The 25,098-nt window shown below is 47.8% G+C and overlaps 1 protein-coding gene across 1 annotated transcript in view; it reads left to right on the top strand.

The window, feature by feature from the left end:
• Positions 1–232: 232 nt before the first annotated feature.
• LOC119382233 (uncharacterized) overlaps positions 233–25,098 on the top strand; it is a 286,762-nt gene continuing 261,896 nt past the window's right edge. Inside the window, exon 1 of the mRNA XM_049412767.1 lies at positions 233–275. Coding sequence (XP_049268724.1) covers position 275 — 1 coding nt within the window. The 5' untranslated portion in view covers positions 233–274. The remainder of the gene's footprint in view (positions 276–25,098) is intronic.

Raw genomic sequence — 25,098 nt, 5'->3', positions numbered from 1 at the left:
AGAGACAATTACATTTTGAAAGTGTTTGGTATATCACCTCGCCAGATTTTATCACCACATGAGTGGCAGATGTTTTGTTCAATAATTGGAACGGGCCGGATATATTGCCCGCCACATGTGCTTTGCGGACCCCAATTATCTGCGGAATGCTTTGCAGCAGGAAACGATGTGACGCGCTTCCACTCGCTACTCGATATATTGATTACGTTTTGAGCCACGCCACTTCACTTATACAACGTCTGCCGAGGAAGCCCACCGCAAAGATAAGAGAATCAGTAAGTGTGGCTCGAATTTTCGCATGGGCGTTGAATATATTTTAGGCGTGTGCGAATAGTGAAATTTCCTCTCGAATCAAATTGGAATCCAATAGTGCCGAAGAGTAAGCAAAAATATCGAATAGAAAATGTTTTATTGAAAATTGAAAGAAAGAGTAAAGAAATGAAACCTGCTTATGTCCTCGAGCACATAACGCGGTGAGTAACTGCTACCGAAAGACTACAAGTTTTCACGCAGAAAGACAAGCTGTTCCTCGTGACCTGGCTTCAGGTTCTCTCGCCGCGATGTTACGGTGTTTCCTGCTGTTGAACACATGCGCCCACTGGGCGCCTCAGTAGCAGGGCTGGCAAGGTATCGCAATGCAATTTTGGCGACACCTGGAGAAAGTGCAGTTACATGCTCTTTCCACTATTTCAAAGGATCATGCTTTCTTGCGATCAGGGGCTCATTGCAATATTTTTGAACCTCTTGACTATAAGGCGTGAGCTCAGTGTGCCGTTTATTTTTTGAAGCTGGCAGTTGGGCAGTCTCCCAGAGTGTTCCCCGGCGCTCATTCCTGCAGCCACGACGTGCGGAAATGACATAATCTCCTTTAAAATAAACATGCACCGTGTAACCAGGATTACGGCGAAAGTTTTAAGGAAAGGCCTACTGTAACAACGTTAGCGTTAGTTTTAGCCACCCCACCCTAACCAAGTTGCACCATTGGCCTTTGTCGCGTTTTAAATATTCGTCCTGTCGAATTATTCGAAACTTCGACCACAGGCTATTCGAACGTCGAATCGAATTATTCGATTTAGTATTATTCGATTCGAATTCAAAACTCGAATATTCACACACCCCTAATATAGTTATACCTTCTTAAACATGTTAATTTCATCACTTCCTTCCTCGACTACGTTTTTCATTCCTTAATAACAATTCTTTTTTTTCCGAATGTCCGCTCTACGCATTGCGGGGCCAGCACAGCTCCATTTCGTTCGCTTGATGTCAGCTAGAATATCATCTACCCCAGTTTATTCCCTGACCCATTCTGGAGTCCTCCGATTGCACGCTGCGGGGAACTCAACATGTTCTCTAGTTACCTTGTTATACTCGTGGTCTCAGCCCCATGTGTTAGAAATGGCAGTATACAGTGATTGTACACTTTTCGCTTTAATGACAGTGGCAGATGTCACTGTTTATGTGTGCCTGCCGAATAGTATCAACAAATTCTCTAAAACAAGAAAAACAGCCACGAGGTAAGCCGCCTTGCACTGCTCAGTGTATGTCAACGTAGACAAAAATTATATTATTGCGTGTAGGTTCCCTTAGAAAAGCACACTGTTGGGCGAGTTGGTAATGCATTATGTGGAAAACTGCGCGAAAAACGTAGACAAACGTAGGTTCCCGTCGCTGTGGATGTGGCGGCGCGTCGTGAAGAAACCACGCAGGCTGATCTCTCGGTACTGGCAGCGGCGGTAGATGTTTCTCCGCAGGGGTAGGATAGCGAGGCCGTGCCAAACATCGGTCCCAGGCAGTCCTGGGCAGTATCGAAGATACATATATCTTAGATACCATCTTAGATACTCTTTGGGTATCTTGTATTTGTATCGCGTTACGTCTCGCAAGACGTGTATCAGTAACTGTATTTCCGATACATTAAAGAATGTATCATGTATCTTAAGATACAAGATACTGCGATCGCAACCCCACGGTGCGAAACAATAAACGTTATTTGAACTCCGCTTCTCAAGCTGATACTGCTCCCACTAAGCCACCAGATTAAAACTGAAGACAGTTCCATTATTATATCTTTCCGCCAGAGTTTTCCAGCGAGGGTGGACGATGAGCTCTGAGTGTCCCTATTTATGGAGCAGAGTCACGTGGTGGCGCTCGCGTCGCCTCGACAGACAAACGCGCGAACTTGTACGCCCAGACGACCTTTGTTTTCATGGTTTGTTTTTTTCTTTTTAGGTTTGTCAGCACTATTATACTTGGCTCTTTGCCACTGTCCTCTGCAGCGTTTTCCGCGTACAAATTCTGATGCCGCCGTAGGGCCGTTATTGAAGTTTCTCTTGCGTTGTGCTTCGTTAAAAAGTCTGGAGAATGCAAGAAAGGGGGTTTCTTTGCGTTTCGTGACTCTCACACATCGGCGATTTGAAGGACCTCGTCACTGCAAGTTTGACTTACAGGCAATGAGATTGACTTATATGCAGAGAAGACTCGAACAGCTATAGCATCACCGGTGCCGATGTTGGATCTAACAGAACAAGCATTAACTTTACAGAAGCTATCTTGGCGTACGTCTCTTTTTCTTTTATTCAATGAGTTCTCAAAATCGTGATTTCATTGTTAGCACAAGTTCTTTCTAAACTGTCCTTTTTCATCCCATACATTACCTAGCTATGTCTATGCATTGCTTTTTTTTTAGTCTGCTTACTGCAATATTTCTTTAACGTGCTGCCAAGGTAAACTCTCTGCTTTATTCTTTTAGCTGTTCGCATCATTCGTGCTACTGTTTAAATACTTATATTCCACTTTAGTTAACTGTTATGTCAAGGCGACGTTGAGTACAGGTATATAATAATCTGCGCGTGCTTGGAGTATACACTAACAAAAATCCTGGATACTGCTTAGTAAAAGAGCGAACGCAATACTGAACCTTTATTGGGCGAAATTGTTCCCAGAAAACTAAGCCTCAAAGTACAGTACTCACGAATTGAAGCAAGACAATTTAGGGCTAAGTAACGCACATTTATCGTGTCCACCGTCTTCAGTTCTGATACTGGCGTAATTTCGACTTGATCGCGTAGTTCACAGGCAACATTATCTTTAGAGACTAGAATCGTCACAATATGACGTGGTTATCTCGAGCAATTGCGCATACCAGTGATCATACTAAAAAATGTATGGATCGTTTGAAGTCGTGAATACTGTACAAGCAACACTCGCTGCACACTAGTAGCGCTGAACACAATCATCGGCCGTCAATCATCTGATCGTCCGTGAAAGGCGTCGACTTCTATACATGCCTTATCGAACCCTTGCACGTTCATTCTGGTCGAACTGCGCAGAGACGGGGCACGAAGAAAGGCAAGACAAACGAGCGCTTTCTTCGTGTCGCGTCTCGGCGCAGTTCGACCAGAATGAACTCGTACCTACTCGCCGAACTCTCCATGCTGCCTCCTACGTTAGCGCTGGTGCTCGCGTTAGCTCCAGAACAAATTCGGCTAGTCGCGTCCTACGCATATTCTTAACTGAACAGTCTGAAAAAATATGCAGCGGCTTAGCTCGGCTATGCCAGGATATACGTAGCGTTAGCAAAGGTTCAGCTGATTATTCTTAGCTTTCGAGATTGTCTAGCATTATTAGCCTTCTTCTGTTCATTCTTCGTACGCTGAACCACTAATTGCCAGGCAACTACTTCGGGATCCGATGAGATAAGCTTCTCGGCTCTTCTGCGCCGTCGAGCAGCATTAGCGTTACCCACCTGCAAACGGGTAACATGGCGTTACCCACTTGCAAACGCCAATCAGAGGCGCTATCAAGCGGCTCCAGCGTAGTGTCAGACGGCGACTGCACAGCGATGGCAAATAGCTGCGCGCGCGCCGGCGCCAGTGTGTCTGCCATGGCTACGACGTAACTCCTCTTGAATGCGCAGACCAGCAGCGGGAGTCGCGCGCGGCGGTGGCAGAGTCTGCGCTCGCGCCGGCGCCAGTGTGTCTGCCGCGGCTACGACGCCACTCCTCCCGAACGCGCCGACCAGCAGCGGCCAGACACGCGCGGCTGTGGCGAAAAGCGCGTGAGATGCTGGCTCCGGCGAGCCAGCTGTGTGACATCACTGATCCTCGCGCCTGCGCAGCACGGCTCATGAGGATCCACGCGAAATCGGCTCCGGCTAGGCAAATGTAGCTAACGCTACAAAAATGCTGAGGTTTCCCTTAGGTTGGGGCGCGGCCAGCGCCATGTGGATTTTGTGGGTGAAGCCCAGTAACACAAAGAAAGCGATTATTAGCTACAACGTGGCAATATCAATGACGATAGTTGGCTGGCGATGTTTTGCAGCTGTAGCGCCAACATTTGTGTCAAATGACTTTAGCTTTGTCGAGAGAAACAGACGACAATAATATGAAGACTTGACTCGGAGGCAATTCCAATACGAAACAGTTTCGCCTCAAGGGCGAAGCAATGAATTCGATAGCAAGAAATTGGAATGTCACAGGAAGAATGGCAAGCAGCTAGAAACATGCTGCGCGCAGCTCAAACACAAATAACGCAGGAAAATAAAACACACAAGGCGAGTGCGAACTAACAACTGCCACAGCTCGACACTTGCAGCGCGCTTCTCAAACACAATGAATGACGCACGAAAAGAACGCACAGGCATACACAGGACGCACGCGAACTGCCACAGTTGTTACTACAACTAGCCCCTACTTTGGCTCTTCCAGATAGCAGCTCGCTCCTTTCGCAAAGGCGGTCGTTGCAGCGAGCAAAGTGACCTTCATGCGGTCTATAGCGCCAACGCAAGCTATGCGGTGAAAGCACAAGACGTACAAAACTCCCCCTCAAGTGATAAGCGCCGAGCATGGTCAACCACGCCCTCTATGTCAAAGTACAAGTTGGGGGGGCACATACCAATTCCGGTGAAACACTAGAGTGTTTTAGAATTTGGGACACAAGAAATTTGCTAGCCGACAGGGCGCATGCGCCGAACGCTAGCCACTCTCGGAGTGTTACGCTCGCGTTGTCCCAAGACCCTGTCGCGCCTTCCTCTGGGTGGCGAACAAAACAGAAGGGCCCGCGACCTCAAGAGAAGAAAATAAAGACGGCGCTTGGGTCTGGCACGTGAAGCAACGCCTCGCGTTCCCTGTGGGCGTTAATTCTGGTCAGCAATGTAAAACTTCATTTGGGTCTAGTTGGTACATATTCCTGGGGAGCTATGCAGGATGGCCCGAGCTTCTCGGGCACACGAGTTTGTTCCGAGCCCGCCCTACGGCGGTCATGATAGGAAGACAGTGCGGAGCGCGCGATAGCAGCGTTGATAAAAACGGTTACAAGAACGAGTGTGGCGTCACGAACGCATGAGCGGCATTGGCGGCGGCTTTCAAAGGAACACCGCGTGCGAAAACGCGTCAACGCCGCCACACAGTCAACATTTCAACAATGCAGTGACGTCAGCGTGATTGTCGCGCTATCTTTTTGCAAACTGAACATCGCGCCTCCCATAGGCGTGTTCGTGGGCGTTTGTCCTCTTTCGGGCACGTTCTTTCGTTCCACCTGCAGCATGGAAATTTCCACTCTCGAAGGCAACAAGGGCGCACACGCAGCACTCTCGTGCAGCTCGTTTCGCTTCTCTCGAATATTACAGATAAATAAATTGACAGGTTACTGCAACTTACATTACACGTCTGAAAATTTTTCTGCAGTAACGAATGGATAGAAGGAATGCATCCACAAACAAGTAAACAGTAACGTTTCTCGCCGCAGATGCCACCAGGGGCGCTTGCTTCATGGCTTTGAGTGGTACGTCGTGAGCGCGGTGAAATTGAATGCGAGACATCGTAGCCACATGATGATATAACCTTTAGTTCTTCGTTCTAAAAAGACAGGGCGTGCAAACACGGACACAAGAAAGAAGTCAGGACACCACAAACGCCGACTAACAACTGAAGAGACGCACAACGGCTGAAGAGAAAGAAGGCACGAAAACTTATCTGCGCATGCCCATGCAACAGGCAAACCTATCAATCCGGCACGCGTGGTGGTCTACGTGGAAGATAACTGTTAAGGCATTTGATTTCATCTTTATGCAAGGACGGTTGGCTCACGCATGCACTACCACTATTCTCGATATGCCATGCTTCAATCATCAGGCGCGTTTCTTCATTTCTATGCCGGTACAACACTGCGCATTCATCAAATTTTGGCGTGCACTTACAATCTCGACAATGTAAAGACAGATTAGAAGGTGAGCCTCCTGTAGGCGATCTCTTATGTTCTAACGATCTCTGGTTGATGCATCGGCCCGTCTGTCCTACGTAGAAGCGACCGCAGCTGAAAGGAATCTTATACACCACACTCGTACGGCAATCAGTGAATTTGTTGGTGTGTTTTACGAAACAAATATCGGTCCGCTTCTTGTCTTTTACTCCCTCATTCTTCCTCTGCACAGCGGCTCAAATCTTACCTAGCTTATTGGCAGCCGTGAAAACAAAATTACGCCGTATCTAGTCCTACTTTCTTTAGCCTGTGAGATACGCGATGAATGTACGGTATACCTACGACACGTTTCTTCCTATCGCTTTCTGCAACCATGCTTGGACTTAACACAATAGACTTCTTTAAACGTTCAGCGACCGTGGCCACTGCATCACGAGGATACCCTACATCTAAAAGACGTGTAACCTGTGCGTTAAAGCTATCACTCATTTTGTGATCACACGACTTGGTGAGGGCTGACTTAAGGCAAGACATGGCGATGCCGTTTTTTACAACTTTCGAGTGCTTTGACGAAAAATTTAACAGCGGTTTCGAAGATCTAGGAGAATACTGCCAACACACGTGGTTCTTCGAGGACTTCGAGAACTTCAACCATGTAAGAGGAAGATTATTTCTACTGTTTTACCGCAAAATAACTTGCTAGTCCTTGGAGGAGCTGCCTTAGATGATAGTCACTGCAAAACCCTAGCTTTAGGTCCTAAATACTGTTTTAAGCCGAACCTGAAACCAATAGACGTTTTGAGTTTGCCACGTACAATCACTAGACTTGTTCCTGAAGAAGAGCGTTCCCACTGCATTTCAGACTGCGTTGCTAGCATCAAGGGTTCTAATATGCATCTCAAGTGTTCTGATCCTATCCGGCCTTTGGTTAATTACTCTGTCGAGAAGAAACTCAGGCCAGTAGTTTCAGATAAGGAAGGGTATTTTGTAATTATGCCGGACAGTTTGTTCTCAGAAAAAGCATTAACAGCCATAGAAAATAATTTTAGGGCGGTAAAACTTAAGCCATCCGTAGTTAGGCAACGTGCTGTTGACCTTTTGTGAAGACATAATCTTGAGAGAATAGCTTGTAATGTCAAGAAGGCCAAATCATTACTTTAGAATTGTTTTTTTCAGCCAAAACACATAAGAACGAGATTCCGTTTCGAGCAATCGTTTCAGAGCAAGGCACCTGGCAAGCCGCTGTATCTAGTTATTTGCAGAACTGCTTAACCTCTTTGAGTTTTTCAGACCCTTTTCGTATGCGTAATTCTCAGGCGCTAGTTCAGTTCCTCTCAGAGGATAACCCCGGCTGTTGTAAGGCCTTTAGTATGGATATTGAAGACCTGTATTATTCTTTGCCGCATGATGACTTGGTAAAATGTGTTAATGAATGTATTAACGAACAAGAGCACCAGACGGTTTTCACCGAAAATGTGGTGTTTCTACCGGTGCATTTCTAGAAATCTTTTCCATGTATTTAAAGTCGACGCTGGTAGGTTGGAAGGAAGGCGTTTATGTGCAGAAATCAGGGATATGTATTGGTTCTAAAGTTGCTCCGGTTCTTAGTGATTTATACCTTAGCAAGATTGACAATCTTTTGGAAGGCGCCTTAGGTAATTTGGTTATTAAGGTTTTTCGTCATGTGGACGATTACTTGATTTTTTGTAGTGGTGAGGACTTTGAAAAGGTGGTAACTTCCGTGAGCAAAAAATTTGAATTAAAAGGAGGAGGACTAAGATTTACTAAAGAGGTGCCTCAGAATAATGCAATACAATTTCTAGACATTTTCTTAACGTTCCAGAAGAACCACGTGTGTTGGCAGTATTCTCCTAGATCTTCGAAACCGCTGTTAAATTTTTCGTCAAAGCACTCGAAAGTTGTAAAAAACGTCAGCCCTCACCAAGTCGTGTGAGCACAAAATGAGTGATAGCTTTAACGCACAGGTTACACGTCTTTTAGATGTAGGGTATCCTCGTGATGCAGTGGCCACGGTCGCTGAACGTTTAAAGAAGTCTATTGTGTTAAGTCCAAGCATGGTTGCAGAAAGAGATAGGAAGAAACGTGTCGTAGGTATACCGTGCATTCATTGCGTGTCTCACAGGCTAAAGAAAGTAGGAACCAGATATGGCGTTAATGTTGTTTTCACGGCTGCCAATAAGCTAGGTAAGATTTGTGCCGCTGTGCAGAGGAAGAATGAGGGAGTAAAAGACAAGAAGCGGACCGATATTTGTTTCGTAACACACACCAACAAATTCACTGATTGCCGTACGAGTGTGGTGTATAAGATTCCTTTCAGCTGCGGCCGCTTCTACGTAGGACAGACGGGCCGATGCATCAACCAGAGATTGTTGGAACATAAGAGATCGCTTACAGGAGGCTCACCTTCTAATCTGTCTTTACATTGTCGAGATTGTAAGTGCACGCCAAAATTTGATGAATGCGCAGTGTTGTACCGGCATAGAAATGAAGAAACGCGCCTGATGATTGAAGCATGGCATATCGAGAATAGTGGTAGTGCATGCGTGAGCCAACCGTCCTTGCATAAAGATGAAATCAAATGCCTTAACAGTTATCTTCCACGTAGACCACCACGCGTGCCGGATTGATAGGTTCGCCTTTTGCATGGGCATGCGCAGATAAGTTTTCGTGCCTTCTTTCTCTTCAGCCGTTGTGCGTCTCTTCAGTTGTTAGTCGGCGTTTGTGGTGTCCTGACTTCTTTCCTGTGTCCGTGTTTGCACGCCCTGTCTTTTTAGAATGAATACTTACCAACTAGCTCAGCTCTCTGTTATTCTTAGTTCTTCGTGCGTGTGCGCATAGTCTGTGCGAATATGCTCATAGAGGAATCGTGCCGCTCGCTGGCGTTGTGGCGTGAGCACTGCTCCTCGGCGAGTGCAAACGCGGTGGGCGGAACCCGACCTTCGCCGCGGGCGTCTGTCAATCAACTTGATTGACGTGCGAACTCGGGCACAAAGTCGTTGATTCTGAAAAGGCCCCAGTTCAACTCGGGACTGTTATAGTGCCGGTGTGCCTGTCAAGTGCTTCATGCAGTGTACACTACTCAGCAGCTTCTTTGCATATAAAATAATTTGGTCAGCTCGCACTGCTCGTGCAAGGCTGGAGCCATCGTATAGGAGCTTGTGATCACTTAGCTTCTTTGAGCTTTTTACGTGGCTCGTCTACTCATCTGCTTCGGAGTGAAGACCACGTCAGTTCGGTCTCACTTTAGATGGTAATAATTAGCTAGGTCTTAATTAAAATAATATAGTTCTGTCTTAATTGGTAGTGTTCTAATCAACACACCAATAAATACTCACGTTTATTGGCAAGATTTTAATTAGTGTGGAGCTAATTAGCATAACGCTGATTAGCGCGATCCTAGTTGGCGTGTTTCAGTGAATAAAGTCATAATTAGCTCGGTTTTAGTTAGCGCACCCCTAATTTACGTCACGTTAATGAACATGGTCCTAATTAGCTCGGTCTTAGCCCTACACAGCTTTATTAGCATGGTCTTAGTAACATGTGGCTTAATTAGCTTGGTCTTAGCATGACATGGTTTAATTTGCTTAGTTATAGCAAGTCCTGTCTTATTTAGCTCGGTATACCACCCAGCCAATTAGCTAATCAGCCGGGCGCACATGCTCGGGGTGCGAGCAGACGATGACTAAGAGGGCGACGAGGGTGCGCGCCGGCCGAGCAACGCGCTAGAGTGTACAGGCCAGGGGCGTAGCCAGAGGGGGGGGGTGGTTGGGGGGGTTCAACCCCCCCCGAAATTTTTCAGTTTTGCTTGGGTATATATACACGCGCTCATAGAAACGCACGCACGAACATACATAAAGTATGCTTGAACCCCCCCGAAAAAAATTTCTGGCTACGCCCCTGGTATAGGCTGACCATGGTGATTATAAACGTGGCCTCGGCGATTAGCTCCAGCCGCGGTGTTGTAAGTAGCTCGGTTGGAACTAATCTCAGAGGCCACGGAGCTGATTATTCTAAAGGACACTTAGTGCAGACATCAAACCCTTGAAAATGAATTCAAACGAACCGCGCACACATAAAAATATAGTTAGTAGAACTTTCTGCCACTTTTCGTGCATGGGTGCACTCCTACACTCAGTGGAACGACAACGACAAACAAATGAAAGAAGGTGCCTCTTGTTCGACGACACCACCCAACCTTTTCGACCGCCCTTGGCGTGACGCCGCGTTCCATAGTAACCAATGGAACGGAGCGCGCGCTGAGGGATGGATTTCACCTTCTCGTACTATTAGCTCGTCCAAAAGGGAGTGTCGCCAGAGCTCGGAAAGATCCCGAGTTTCGCCAAGCTCGGGCCATCCTGCATAGCACCCCTGGGGCTAAAATTACAGCGCAAGCGCACTTCTTTGTCCTTCTTTACTCCTTTGTCCCTCCTACCATGTGAACGTGATTTCATATCTTCGAGTATCTAATACAATATCATCCTTGTTACAACAGTTTGGTTTAGAGCTATTGTTGTATGCGCATGTGCGGTAAGGTTGCCTTAGTCTTATATGTTCATTGGCGCATGAAAAGATAAAGCAGTTGTTAGTCAGCACTGGTGTTGTACGTTTGTCGTGGGTGTCTTGTGCGTTTGCGCTGCAATTTCAGCGTCAGGATTCTGGTCACCGTGTAAGATATATAGGCCCACTGTGATTCTGGTTCAGCCGTCTCGTTTCTCTCCTCCTGTGGAATAAGCCTACGAGAGCCAAAGCGTTCTCACTAGCTCGCGCTATCACGAGCCACGGGACGCTCTTATTTTATCCTGACCGACTGGACACGAGTGCCACAGCGCCAGAACCCCAAAATGGAAAACTAGCCTGGATCGCCTCCGACACGACGCAAACGCAGCGCGGGCGATGATGCAGCATGCCCCGCGTCTCGCATCATCCTAATTTCACCACGTGTGGCATCGCGTGCGTTTCACCCAACGCCGCCTGGGTTTGTATCCTGATGAACGAATGACGCATGGCGTAATTGGGCAGCAGCGCGCTGCGGACCAAGGAGTCGCAGGTTCGAATTCCCGGTCGCGCGCTTCGGAACCTTTTTTCTCTGAAATATTTCTATTTATGACTTTGATATATATATATATATATATATATATATATATATATATATATATATATCTATATATATATTACTTATACGAGACATGACGGCGATGGCAAAAATCCGCCGAGAGTGTCCTTATAATTGTTCTCGCAATACTATTCAAGCACTCCAAGAACACACACACCCGTTTCAGAGAAAATTGTTGTTCCTACGTGAATGAACCTCGAATGTAGAGTGAGGGGTTAGTGCCATTTTTCAGTTTGGAATTTAACAGCGGTAGCATTATTAGTCCATTATATTTATATATTCTATACATAATATACTTATTTCTTTATACTATGTATACATTATTTATGCTTCATATTTTATATTTTTTGCGCCAAGCTAAACACCAAAAATTGCAGACCTGCGCGACATGTCGGAGCGATTGTGCTGGAGGAGATGCGTGAGTTGGTTCTCAGCGCTACCTTCACTAGGCCTCTACATCTCTCCTCACAGCTGGCGTTACGCCCTCTAAGCCCGATCTTTCAGCCCCTATCCAAAAAAAACTAAAACCCGCGCTCGATGGATGTGCGGTTCGTTTTTGTCTCGATGACGGAGATCCTCCGTCACCAATGATCACTATTCGTCAACCACCCTGATGGCGTTCTGACCCGCCACCATCAAGACGAAGCCAACAATTGGAGGTTACTGCGAATAACGAAGAACAATCGACGCAAGGTGATGATAGCAAAAGAACACAAGACAGCTGCGCCCTCACGCCGTGACGCAACCGTGTGGCAAGACGACAAACCACATACGTCGACGTGCTTCTCGGCGGCGGGTAGCCACATCCTTTATTGGACGCCGAAACCGAATACTTCAGAATTAGTGGATTCTTCAGCACTAAGACGAACAAATTTAGGAGTGCATGGGAAGGTCCCCAAATCCGAAGAGATCAAGGACTCTTATGGCGAATTCCACTGGTCGATCCGGAGCAAGTTTTCTTGCGCCGCGTTCGAGAATCTGCGTCCCACTGGTCGACTTAGAGCAAGTTCCCAAGCAAACTTGGCCGATCATCGCTTTTTGGCCAATGTCGCTCCTTGCTTGGCTACAGGTGCGGTGCCGACCTAACTGGCCGTGAAAGCATGGCCAGTAGACGGGCCGACCTAACCTGCTGACCACAGCGGCACATATGGCTCACTGCACCGGCACTAGCTCGGCCGCCGACGATGGCACGAGGTAGCAGGCCGGCGTAGCACTGAGCGCGCCGTTAATGGTCGGCCGGAGAGGTCGTGTGTACGTCGGGCCAGCCTTAGTGGCCGAGCGCGCTTGCGGACTACCGTTTCTTTCTGTTTTTTTTTTTCGCTTCGAGGCCGCCGTAGCTTCGCGTCTTCGCCTTCTCTGCAGCGCGCAATGACGCGGGCATGCGATCACGTTGTTGCAAAAGTAAAGGTCTCTCTGGTTTGAACTTTGCTACATGGGTCACATAGAGTAAGGTGTGAGAATCATTGGTTCCTCAAACAAATGCTAAACGCATAGTGAGCCCAAAAGTTTAGTCATGTTTTTTAGCCGCGAATATTTTTCAGCACGATTTCAAACAAAGAATAGCGGGACGAAACGTTCAGTTTGGGGGGCCAGCGCCGCCCGGAAAGTCCGCCTATTCTTCCGGCTTAGCCTATGACCTAGTACTGGCAACGTGGTAATGAAGTTCCCGTGCATAGAGGACAGAGCACGTCCTCCGTTGCTCAGAAGATGCATACTTCATATACCAAATGAATGTGTAGTGCACAAGTATATTCCATGGCACTATGCCATGCTTTTCATGCTCCAAGAGCTTAGCAGGAAACACATTTGCGTTATCTTAATATCCTGACAAACTCCCCAAACGGTCAGAAACGTATGGTGACCCTGGACATCCAAGGCACAGTAACCATCTCAGACGGGGCCTGCAAAACAACACCAAGCAGTTAGTTTCACACCAAGCGTCACTCGATCAGGTTGGTCTCGCTACCAACGAGACAAGGAGCAGCAGCCGCTTCCCTCCACCTTGTGGTAGAAGCGCACAAGGAGCAGCGCGCCGGTTCTCAAATATTGCAACGAGTATCTCCCGTAACATGATCCCCTCTTCAGGGCGCGCATTCTTTGTGACGTGGGAAAGTTATAGCAGTGCAGGCGCACAAATATAGTCAGCAAATAAGCTGCGTCTTAGAGGCCATGTGTTGGGCCGACTTTGCGAATAAATGAAGTGTCAAGGAATGCTTCGATTGCCAATTATGTCTGCGTGGCGTATTTTCTTCCTCCGTGCATGCATAGCGTGCGCTGTTTTTTTTTGTTGTTTTTTTACTGAACGTCATCTGTATCGCACTCCTCCATTCACCATTCATTATACGGAAACATCAAATACATTGTGATAATCTTCTGCTCTGGCTATACGTATCCTTTTTGTGTTGTGCTCGTATAGAGGGCTCGAACATTTTCACAATGAATTATAGTTCTCCTTTCCGTTTTACGGCGAAACATCGTATATTCTTACTCTGTGTATATAATACTTTCAAATCCATTGTGCATATGCTTGATGGCAAAAGATTGTTCGCCGACAAAAATGTATAGTAGCCACTTTTCAAGTTTCGCGTCTTTTTACTTGGCTAGGAGCAAGTGAGTGTCTGCTGTTTTATTTTCCCGGGAGGGAACACTGCTTTTCCCCGCCATTTCGCGGCCAGCACGGGAAAGAAATTCGATACCCGCTTCTCGTCGGCGAGCGCGGTGCGCATTCACCGCTGTGTGAACGTAAGAGGGTGAGTGTCTTCGTCGATCTGCGTCGACCAACCCGCACTGAAACATTTCGGCGGGTGAGAAAGGGAAACGAGACAAGTGATAAGCGGATCGAGCGTACCCCTCCACCTTCTCGCTCTTCGAGATTTCGCGTCATATCACAGGAACCTTGATATGACGCGTAATTGGACAAGCAGCACAAGGAAAAAAGAAGTTGTGCAACATAAATGTATAGCTTTTTCGCTTTTATTTATTTGTTTCCTGCACGTGTAAAGATATTTTCTTAGACAATCAATTGAAAATTCGTGAAAAAACATCCCGCCACCAAGCGACACAACTGAGCGACACCGACGATATGACGTCAACGCCAGATCAGCCATGGCGCTTATCGAAGAAGGGTCGCTCTCATGCGTGTTTCGGTGGCATCTGTTTTTGCTTATTCACTCCGAAAAGTCGCGGTATTGAGCGATATTTTGTGTGACAGCGGCGCTTTTCAGCACGGCAATACGGTGCGGACTGCTGCAGATGTCGACAGCAAGGTGAGAACCCTCACTTTTGTGTCCCTCGATGTACTGCGTAGTACGGTTGTTGACCGCGCTAGTGCACAGTTAGGCTTAGGGTAGATTGGATGTTGTAACTGCGCCATAGCTAGGAATCGGGCGCTTCGACGTAAATTTATGAAAGGTTCATGACGATTTTCATATCCCCAGGTGCGCATTTCTTTTGGCACTCGCGTTATCAGATGACGATGGTTCGGTGTAAACTAATGGACTAGCGTGTTAAAAACGCAAGGAGCGTTTGAAGCGATCAAGCGATAACGCGCGTCGCTCACGTTTTTAAAGCGCCTGGTGCAAGATAACTTGCAGAAGCGCGAAGTACCGCGTGCCTCGAAAATTCTCGCTTCGGCACGATCGAAAAAGGTTTCTCCCCGCGCATTTATTTCGAGCTCTTGTAAAACGTTTTCATCTGAGATAACGTGCCGGTTGGGGCTGCATAGTACGTGGCATTTTATCGCGGATGCCGGATATGCGTGCTCGTGGGTTTGGAGGCGCATAGAATAAGGTAGTGCAATGTAACGGTTTATATCATGAGAGCATAGAGCACTCTTCACAATGCGATGTTGCGATGTTCGTAAAAGAAAATTGCGATTGTTTCTAACTCCACGCGTTAAACGGTTGCGCCCGTTCGCGTCTCCTCGTAGTTTTCCCATTTCGATTTTTTGTTCAGCTGACGCAGACCAGTGGAGCCTCGCGAGGCAACAACCGCTCTGTACTTTGGTGCGGCTACAACGCGAGAGGGCAGGTTGCATTGAATAAACATTTCCTGTGTGGTTTCTTTCTCGCTTTTTTTTTTTACCGTGGCAAATAAACATCACATCACGTCTATTTTCCGGAATTGCGCGTAACCTAGAGAGCAGCTACAATGACGGCACGTGAATAATTCTTGCAGTCTCGTGTATTCTCATGATAAAAAAAATTCTCACATTGGCCATTCAGAAATGTAACCCAGAGACCGGCTGTAGCGATAAGAAAAAACAAGACAAAAAAATAATGACGGACGTAGCAAAACTGCGCGCGCAAGGAACCAAAACTTGCGAACTATCATAAGCTCATAAGCAACGACTTCGCGTCTCAATGCATTTCACGAGAGGGGTAGTTCTTTCTCGATTCCCTTGCTCTATATTCGGCCGCATGACTTAATGGCAGTGTCCATTCTACACAGTTTCCCTTCCTTTATGGGCGCGCTTGTTCTTCACTGACGCTTTCTGGTGAGGCTCTCCTCTCCTGCCACACATGCTAACGGCTCGCATAGCACTCTTTGGTCGCATCGTCGACTCCGTCGTTTTTCGGCGGCGGCGTCCGCCCCTCAGGCGCCCCACTCGATAGCTTGAAATTGAAAAGAGCAGTCAATACTAATTGAAATGAAATAACATGAAAAGTTTATAATCTCTGATCGGCAGCAAAACTAATTCCCATATAGATGTAATTCACTTGTGACACGGCCGGCTTACAGTCTCGTGCACCGGAACATTAAAATTTAAGTAAACTAAGCTAAGCTGAGGTCGAACGAGCGTAAGATAGTTTACGAATATCGTTAATAAAATTACGTCACTTGCGGCGTAGGTGCCCTAATTGCCTGGACAACTTACGCATATATGCATGCAGTGTGTGTTCGTCACGTCAGAGTGGTACTTAGATTATTAACAACTAGATATCTGTGTCGAGGATCTTGCTAAATAGCAGTGTTATTTTTCTGTTAAAAGCGCTTTGGTATGCTTGCGTCTTAGTATGCTTGTGCAGTCATTTTCTGGAAACTGTTTGTATTCTTATCATAACTATGGGTTCACAATTTGTTTCATTACATGGATTATTGTTGCAGTGTCCGTTCTGAGCAGCTTCCCGGAAGCATCCCTGTCCACTGTAGGAAAAGTCGTGAAAAGGTGGCTCATTGGCGCGAGCGACGGAGACGGCGGTCGTAACAGGAGCCGACAGAAACGGAAGACGACATCAACGTAGAGTCACCTTGACACCACGCAATGCACCTCGACCGAAGGACATTTGTTTTAACTAATGTTAAAAAAATTATTCGTGATCTCTAAAATTATACTTGTATCCGTCTGATTTTTTATTGATCGAAGCGCTTGCTTGGGTAGGTGCCAATATTTCATACAGCGTCAGGAGCAGTTGTATTTGCCAATTTTAGGGCCACGATGTGTACACTCAAGTACAGTTGGGCTTAGTTGTCTTTAACAATGCAAACAAGCATATTTGTGCAAAATTATTTCGTTATTATTACTTCTCATCATTTGAAGCATTATTTCAGCGCAAACGTTTTCAATTCATCTCGTTTGCCTCAAGCGTTGCGTAAAATTGCAAAAGTGAAATTAATATTGCTTATACCCCCCCCCCCCAAAAAAAAAAAAACTGACCCCCTCCACGGTCGAAATATTATATACTTGCATGAAATAAATGCAGAATGTATGGCGGTGAATAACGGCAAATGAGCGTTGCCTGGCCGTGCTTTAGTCATCGTTGGCAAGTGCTCAGGATGCGTGCGGCCCGAGGTAGGCACTGCCAAGTCAACGACATCGGCCCGACGCCGTTGGCCGACCAGCTGCCGATGGTCGGCAAACAACCCGGCCATTTGCAAAAAACATCGGCCCTACCGAACTTGCCGACTTCGGGCCGGTCATATTTTGAACGGCCACGGACATCGGGCCTACCATTTGCCGAGCCCATTTTGTCCGTTGGGTTCGCGTTTTCCACTGGCAGATTCGGAGCAACCCACTCCGCGACGGAGCGTTCTGAGTTGCTCCGTCTTGCAGAGGCGGATTTCGCCGGAACTCCGGCAACACGGTGACCTCATTTCCGGTACAGTCGGGCAACTATGTTGTCTTCAGCGTGTTTAGGGCGGGGTCTGATCACCCTGTGCACTTGTTTACATTCTTAATACAGTGTTTTCCTGCGTTGTTTGACTCTGCTGGGCGAGATTCTGGTTTGCTTCTTGCTCTGAGCGATAGCGAGAGCAGTTTTGACAGTAGTAGCAGCATCGATTACGACGAACCGTACGTGCTCTACGAAATGATGTTTAAAGAAATGTTCCCTGACCCACTGTGCGCACGCCCGAAGATTATCGGCTACATCGAAGAAGAGATTTCCCTGCGCTCGTCCAATTTGTCAGGCAACACAAGAAAAGGGCACGCCTGCTTTACGCCACTGCGGGGTCGAAATGCGCGCTTTGCAGCGGCGACCCATGGAAACGCACAGAGCGGAAGCAGAAATAGTTCCCGGAGCCAACTTACAAGACGTATGCATAAACAACTTCCGGAGCGACCTCACGCGGCGCATTCATGTGTTCCACTGGCAGATTTGGCTTGGTACAATCCGAGTGCTCGCTCCAGGATTTCGGCAGCCGCTTCGGATCTCCCAATGGAATTCGCCATTAATTAAACCACCGGATACGAAACCCAGAAACGATACGCTTAGCTCAAAAATGAAGTCATTCTGCCCCACTCCAGCGTCATTTCCGTCGATACCGCGAACTCTGGACACATAGAAGACGTCATATAGGGCAAATGATGCTCGGCCATGAGATTTGCGCCGCAAGAAGCATATCTGTGCTGCACCTCAATACAGCGATGACGAAGCCTATCAAGCTCCGCTACCGATTAGAACAGATCAACAAAGGCACGACAATCGCCTACACAGTAAATATTGCGGAAGTCCCCAAATTCTCTTTCCCTCTAGCCTCGTATCAACCCTGCTCCGGCAATACGAAATGCAGAGCCACCTTTAGACGTAAATCAGGGTACTTGAAAATGTAGGCAAGGATAAGCAAGAAAATATAAGCACCTCGTCCTCCCGTTCAAGGACTACTTTTCGTCTTTATCGAGAGTTCGACCAACCTCTGCACTAAGAGTGAAACTACAATCGCAAAATGCAACCATCCGAACCTTCAGAGCCAGTAGCAAGCTTAGGCACCAAAACGCTATGCCATGAAGCAACAAGTCGACGAACACTGGCGCGACGAAATTATCCAAACGACCAAGAGTATGTAGGTGCTCCCGTAGTATTAATGAAGTAGCATTGATAATTGCACTTCCGCGTCGCTTATCGTCGTTTAAAGATTACGACGAAGGGCGCAAGCCCGCTCCCGTGAATTGACGATGCGTCGAACCGGTTCTTAAAGCGACGTATTTTTTCTCGATTGATATCACAACTTGGGGCCCACAATAAACATTTCAAACAACGTTCTCAAAATACTTGTGATATTTCGAAAATTGTGATATTTCGAAAGCTCTACGGCAGGCCCTTCAAAGTTGTGAGCGACCACCAAGCCTTGTGTTGGCTAGCTTACTTGAAGGACCCTCCAGGTCATCTCTGAAGATAAGAATTCTACATTACCGTCCTTCACTCTAAAAACTGGTGAGCGTATCGCAGGAGTAAAAAGGCCGAGTTACTCTTCAGAGTGTTATTTTACTCTCGCAAAGCATCATATAAAGCGAAATACGTTGTTCACTCTACATAAAAGGAGACAGTGAAATGTGCCTATACTTCACCTCTATCTGAGAGAGTGGAATGCCCATATACTCTGCTGGCATGAGAGAGTAAAACGCAGTTATTCTACTGGTCCTCATGTATACCGATGTGCCTGCAGACCGCGAGCGATGACAACGCATTAATAAGCATACATGTATGCAGTAATGAGCACTGCATTTGTTTGATGTGACGCTGGGTAGGATTAATAAAAATAAAGTGCGTTTCCAGCACCTCCCAGTGCCTTTCAACGCACTGGACGGATCTGGGAATGACTAATATCCGCGTTTTTAGCTTCGGATTTGTGTAGGTAAATTAGTGAAAATCGTCCCATTGAGTCGATTATGATCGAAACTAGATTCGAACGGTTATTCATTTCTTGGTATTTCAATATTCAAGTTTATCGCTACGAACGGCGAGCACGGAGTATGCAACCGTAAGCCTAAACGTCGGTACGGCTACAGGGAACTATTACGGCTGTGGTCGAGGAACGTGAACAAGAATGACCTTAAATATATTCAAGGAGGTGACGATAACTGCAGTGTTCAGTGTTCAACTCAGATCACTGAACGACAGTGAGGCGATCCGGAACTCAAGGGCCTTGTAGAATACCTCGAAGGCAGGGCCGCCGTTCTTCCGAAGGCATTCAAGCGAGGACTCGCGTCGTTTTCCTTGCGGAACGGCGTTCTCCTAAAGAAGAAGTTCTCGCTACTTCGAGCCAACTACCTTCTCGTAGTGCCTTCAGCATTGAAACCAGAAGCCCTCCAGGCCCTACATGACGACCCGACGGCTGGACACCCCGGTGTTTCCCGAACGCTCGCAGGAATATAGCAAATGTACTAGTGACCACGCCTTGCCACCGACGTCGCTCATTACGTAAGGACATGTCGATTCTGTCAGCTACGCAAGACACCACCGATAAGACCAGCAGGCTTTCTTCTGCCGATCGAACCACTTCGCCGACCGTTCCAGGAAATCGGGATGGACTTACTGAGACCGTTTACAACGCCGACTTGCGGAAATAAATGGATCGTCGTAACTATCGACTACCTCATCCGCTGCGCCTAAACAAGGGCCCTGGCCAAAGGCAGTGCCGCCGAGGTAGTCAAGTTCTTCGTTGAAAACATCGTCCTTCGTCATGGCGCCCCAGATGTTCTCATCACTGACAGAGGTACGGCCTTTACTGTTGAGCTAACGCAGGCGATCTTGAGATACAGCCAGACAAGCCACCGCCGGACCACCTACAAACCAATGGCCTCACCAGGAATCTAGATGAGACCATCGCCGGCACGCTGGCCATGTACGTCGACGTCGAACACAAGACGTAGGGCGTCATCCTCCCGTAAGTGGCCTTCGCATACAGCACGGCCGTGCAACAAACGACGCAGATGATGCCATACAAGTCGGTCTTCGGAGGGAGCCCGGCAACGACGTTCGACGCCATGCTACCCAGCGTCGCCGGTAAAGAAACGCTCGACGTCACTATCTACCTTCAGCGCGCCGAAGAAGCCCGACAACTCTGCCACCTACGCATCAAGAATCAGCACACGACCGACAGCCGCCGTTATAATTTTCGAGGACGCTTCGTGGAATGCCAGCCCGGTGACCGTGATTGGGTGTGGACGCCGAGACGCCGACGTGGACTTAGTGAAAAACTTCTTCGGCGATACTTCGGGCCATACAAGGTGCTTCGACGTCTCGGCGCTCTAGACTACGATGTCATCCCGGACGGCGTTACGAACTCTCAGCGGCGGCGCACACGACCTGAAATTGTCCATTTATACTCTATTTTATACTCGTTAGCAAACTTGAGGGCTGTACTTTTTGTTTTATTATTGTACTTCATTTGTGTAGGCGCTTTTTCTTGCCCTTCCATGTTCTTTCACAAGCATGTGGATGATGCTTTTTCAGAGGAGGGCAATGCCACGCGCGTTCCTTTTGCTATTTTTATGTAACTGGTCCGTTACACGCATAATCACTGTCTTGCGCGAACCGCACCCCTAGTGCCTGGGAATCTTCCGGAGAACCATAGAGTGGCATACCATAATACCTAGAGGGAAATCTGGCGCTAGTGTACATGCGGGCTCCTTGAGTGGCGCTTCCGTAACCGTGAGATGTTTGGGTAACCGTGAGATGGATGTGAAACCTGGGCAAATTCAACCACCACGATTTGCTCTGCAATTCGATCTGGCATCACGATATAATGAAATATTTTCTTACAATACTTAGAACGAACACGCTTGTTTTCCCCTGGAAAGTACGCATTGTCTATTTATGGAAATAAGTTATAACAGTACTTTATTGAGTCAGACACGCTTACCGTATCATCTATTAAGATGCCAGGTGCGTCTGTGCAAGTGGTCTGGCACCAATGCATCTCGTTTTGTTGTGAAGTCAAGTCAGAGGAGCGTTGCGGTGCGTCTACTTAGCTTCGCCGTCCTTTTACAGCCGATTTGAACGAGTTTTGACAAGAAGCGCTTATCAAAAAAACGTGAACTCTGTGCAATTTACTGCACTGGCATGGAACGCCACATCTATGTGCAGCGGTGAATGCACGATGTTTTGCTAAAACTGTCAAATACAACCTGTAATGTTGCAACGTCGCAGCAAACCAAGAGATCTAGCGGTCTTCAGCCTCCTTGAGCAACAAAGGCACTGTTTAACTTCTTTGTAACGCACTCCACTACCCACGCCTCGCGAAGAACGAAACTGAAACTGTAGAAAAAGATCCGTAGACAGTTCGCTCGCTAACGCAATCCAATGCGAAGCCTGTACTTCAACGATCGCAGCGCCAATTTCCTCTCTAGGTTATTGTATGAAACTCTATGCGGCAGTCCCGTAGCCAGGAATTTTTTTCGGGAGGGGGGGGGGCAACTTGCTGAAAACCTTTACTATTTGAGAAAAACACCTATTTTGATTATTTATTTTTGATCAAAACACATACTTTACCAAAATTTCGGGGAGGGCCTGGGCCCCTAGGGCCCCTGCCCTTCTACGGGCCTGCTATTCGGAGAACCTTCTGCTATGCTTGAGCGCAAAAACGCGAACAGTTGAGTTAATTTGGAACTAGCACGGCCGCCAGCGGTATGCTCGAATGTTCGATGCAGTATGTATAATTTCCGGCGCGCCTAACCGCAGATCACGATTACTCGACAGACGCTGTGCTTGCGGCTATCTGTGTACAGCTCGAATTCCGTGTACTTTACCCCTTTTATTTACCAGGCACAGGTTCGCCCGAATAAAGAGCTTTCGTCTAGAACACGCCGACTGCTGCCTTCGTGAACGTCACGACCACGTGGCAATATGATCGGCTGCCAGTGGGGATTTTCTGCATGTTTATGAGCTCCCGAAAATTGTTCTCCAAGGGGAGGCGGAGTGTCTTCCTTCGCTTCCACTGTAACTTACCAAACTAGCTATACCGCTGGCATTATGTGACTGATGCTTATATGATGGGTTCCCTGTGGGAAGTGCGACTCAATGAGCGCGCCAAACAGAAGTCCGTCAGCATTCTTCAAGTGACACAACAGACGCCGTCATCTTCTATAATGTACACCTTCCAGACAGAGGAGAAAGGTGCTCATTCAAACGACTTCATGCATACCGTGAAGGGCGTAATTTCGTCCTATATCCAGATTAATAATAATAATAATATCTGGGGTTTAACGTCCCAAAACCACTATATGATTATGAGAGACGCCGTAGTGGAGGACTCCGGAAATTTCGACCACCTGGGGTTGTTTAACGTGCACCTAAATCTAAGTACACGGGCCTCAAACATTGTATATCCAGATTAGTATTGTGAGAGAGGCGAGGTGTAGATGTAGTAGATATATACAGTATTGAATCGGCAGCCAAAACAATATGGCTGATGAGCCCCACGCGCAAGCGCTGCACGTTTACTGGTCGTCTTTACCTTCGGAGAGCACCACACTAGTTCATGCCCATCTCGCACCGTAACATCACTCTCCCGCGGCGGCAGCGCCGTCGGTGCGCTTGTTATGGCGACGAAGAGCTATTAGAGCAATATGGTTTCAATCGGGAAACGTCCACAACGTTCACCTGGAGTGAGGAGCTCAATGAGGCTGTGTCGAGGAATGCGGTCTCATTATTCACGTCGCTGATTTGGCGTCGTGAAGGGGCGGTTGTAACGGGAGAGAAGCTTCTCTGACAAGCCGGTCTCGTGACCAGAGGAGTACCAGAGATCCCGGTGTGAAGTGAACGCTTGGATGTCCACTATCATAATGATCTTTTTGGTGTTCTTGCGAAAAAGTAGTCGGTTACGGGCGTCGCCGGCATATGCAGTAGACAAAAAGGGTCTGGCCGAAGGAAGGAGGGTGTCAAGTGATAACGCTGGATGTCGGCGAAATAGCAAATAGAACGGTGAATAACCCGCGGCGTCATGTCGTGAAAAGCTGTAAGCGAAGGTGTGAAATGGGAGTGCGCTGTACATTGCGAGCATCTGAGTAAGCGTTCGGTTGAGACGCTCGGCCAAAACGTTCGTCTGTAGATGATAAGCTGTGGTAAGCTTGTGCCACGCAGAGCACGTACGGAGGATGTGACCTCGAATGCCGCAATAATAACATAGTGGCAGGGGCGTAGCCGCGTTAGGGCACACCGGGCCCGTGCCCCCCCCCCCCCCCCCCCCGCGAAATTTTTTTTTTTTGCCATAGCATACAGAGCAGAAAATGACACTAGACCACATCTGCCTGCTCGTCCCCACTACAGATCAAGAAGTTGCCCCCCCCCCCCCCCCGAAAAAAATTTCTGCCTACGCCCCTGCATAGTGGGAAAGACGAGCGCCAGGGGGCGTAGAATACGGGAGCAGGTTGGAGACGTGAACGCGGTGCAAATGCTGCTATGTTGGTCTGAATAGGAACAGGATGCGCGCGCTGGAACAAGGCAGGTTGCATGGCAGCAGTTTCCGCATACGTCACGGGTGGAGTTGGCAGCGTCGGAGTGTCAGACGTGAGAGCGCAATCCATGGAGGTCAGCTCCTCTTTGATGATGTCGCGCAGACCAGTAGATAAGGAGTGGGACTGAGGGGCGGGCGGACATAATAGTCCTTGCACTGGAAGCTTTCCGCGAATCCGTGCGCGAATCAGCGTACGTAAATCGGCGTCCGAGGAAGGCCGGATGTCCCAGGCTTCTGGGTGCAAACGGTTGGCTTGTAGTTCATCAAGATGTTGGCAAGTCGCGGTGACATCGTCGCCGGTGGGGTTTTTTACGGGCAAAGCATTGAGCGCGACGTGGCCGATACCTTTGAGGATTTGTCGAACACGGACATATTCTGTCACGGCCGAGTCCACGCGCTGGCAAAGGGCAAGAATGTCTTCGATGTACGAAGTGCACGTCCCCTCTGGGTGTTGCACGCGTCCGTCTCACCCAAAAAATATTTTGGTTTTATTTAATAATTTATTTATTTCCTTGAGTTACCAACGTACACGCTGACAACGGACCTACAAAGATAGCTTCGCTGTAATATCTGGCAGCCTTGTTGTGGGATGGTAGCAGAAGGATGCAGAGTGCCGAAATGCGGTTGTCCGAGAAATCCAGCTCGGAGATCTTGAAAAAAGGCTTACGTTCATTCACGGCGAGGCCGTGCCGTTGCAGGCGCATCAAGAAGTCACACATTTGAAGTTCGTAGTCTTCTGCAAGGCCGCTGTCGATTAGTATGCAATTAGGAGAGTCTTGGGATTCAGGACATTAGGTTCCAAAGCTGCGTTGGGTACACTCTAAGAAAAAAAAAGCGTATACGTGACTCTTTTCGGAGAGTTCTGACTTGCCACGTATAGGACGCTCTTTAAAGAGTCAGGGTGACTCTCTTGGTGGGTCAGTGTCGGCGCGCTCTAGAAGAGTTCCCTGACCCTCAAGGAAGAGTGGTAGGACTCTTATCCGAAGGATCACGTTACCACTTACAGGGAGTCAGACGACTCTTTCCGGTAACCCTCCTACGGGGGTCAAGTGACCCACACCGACGCGTCAAGAGACTCCACAACTATT

This window comes from Rhipicephalus sanguineus, chromosome 2 (assembly GCF_013339695.2).
Source record: "Rhipicephalus sanguineus isolate Rsan-2018 chromosome 2, BIME_Rsan_1.4, whole genome shotgun sequence".
Classification (NCBI taxonomy): Eukaryota; Metazoa; Arthropoda; class Arachnida; order Ixodida; family Ixodidae; genus Rhipicephalus; species Rhipicephalus sanguineus.
This window is presented reverse-complemented; position numbering and strand designations above follow the sequence as displayed.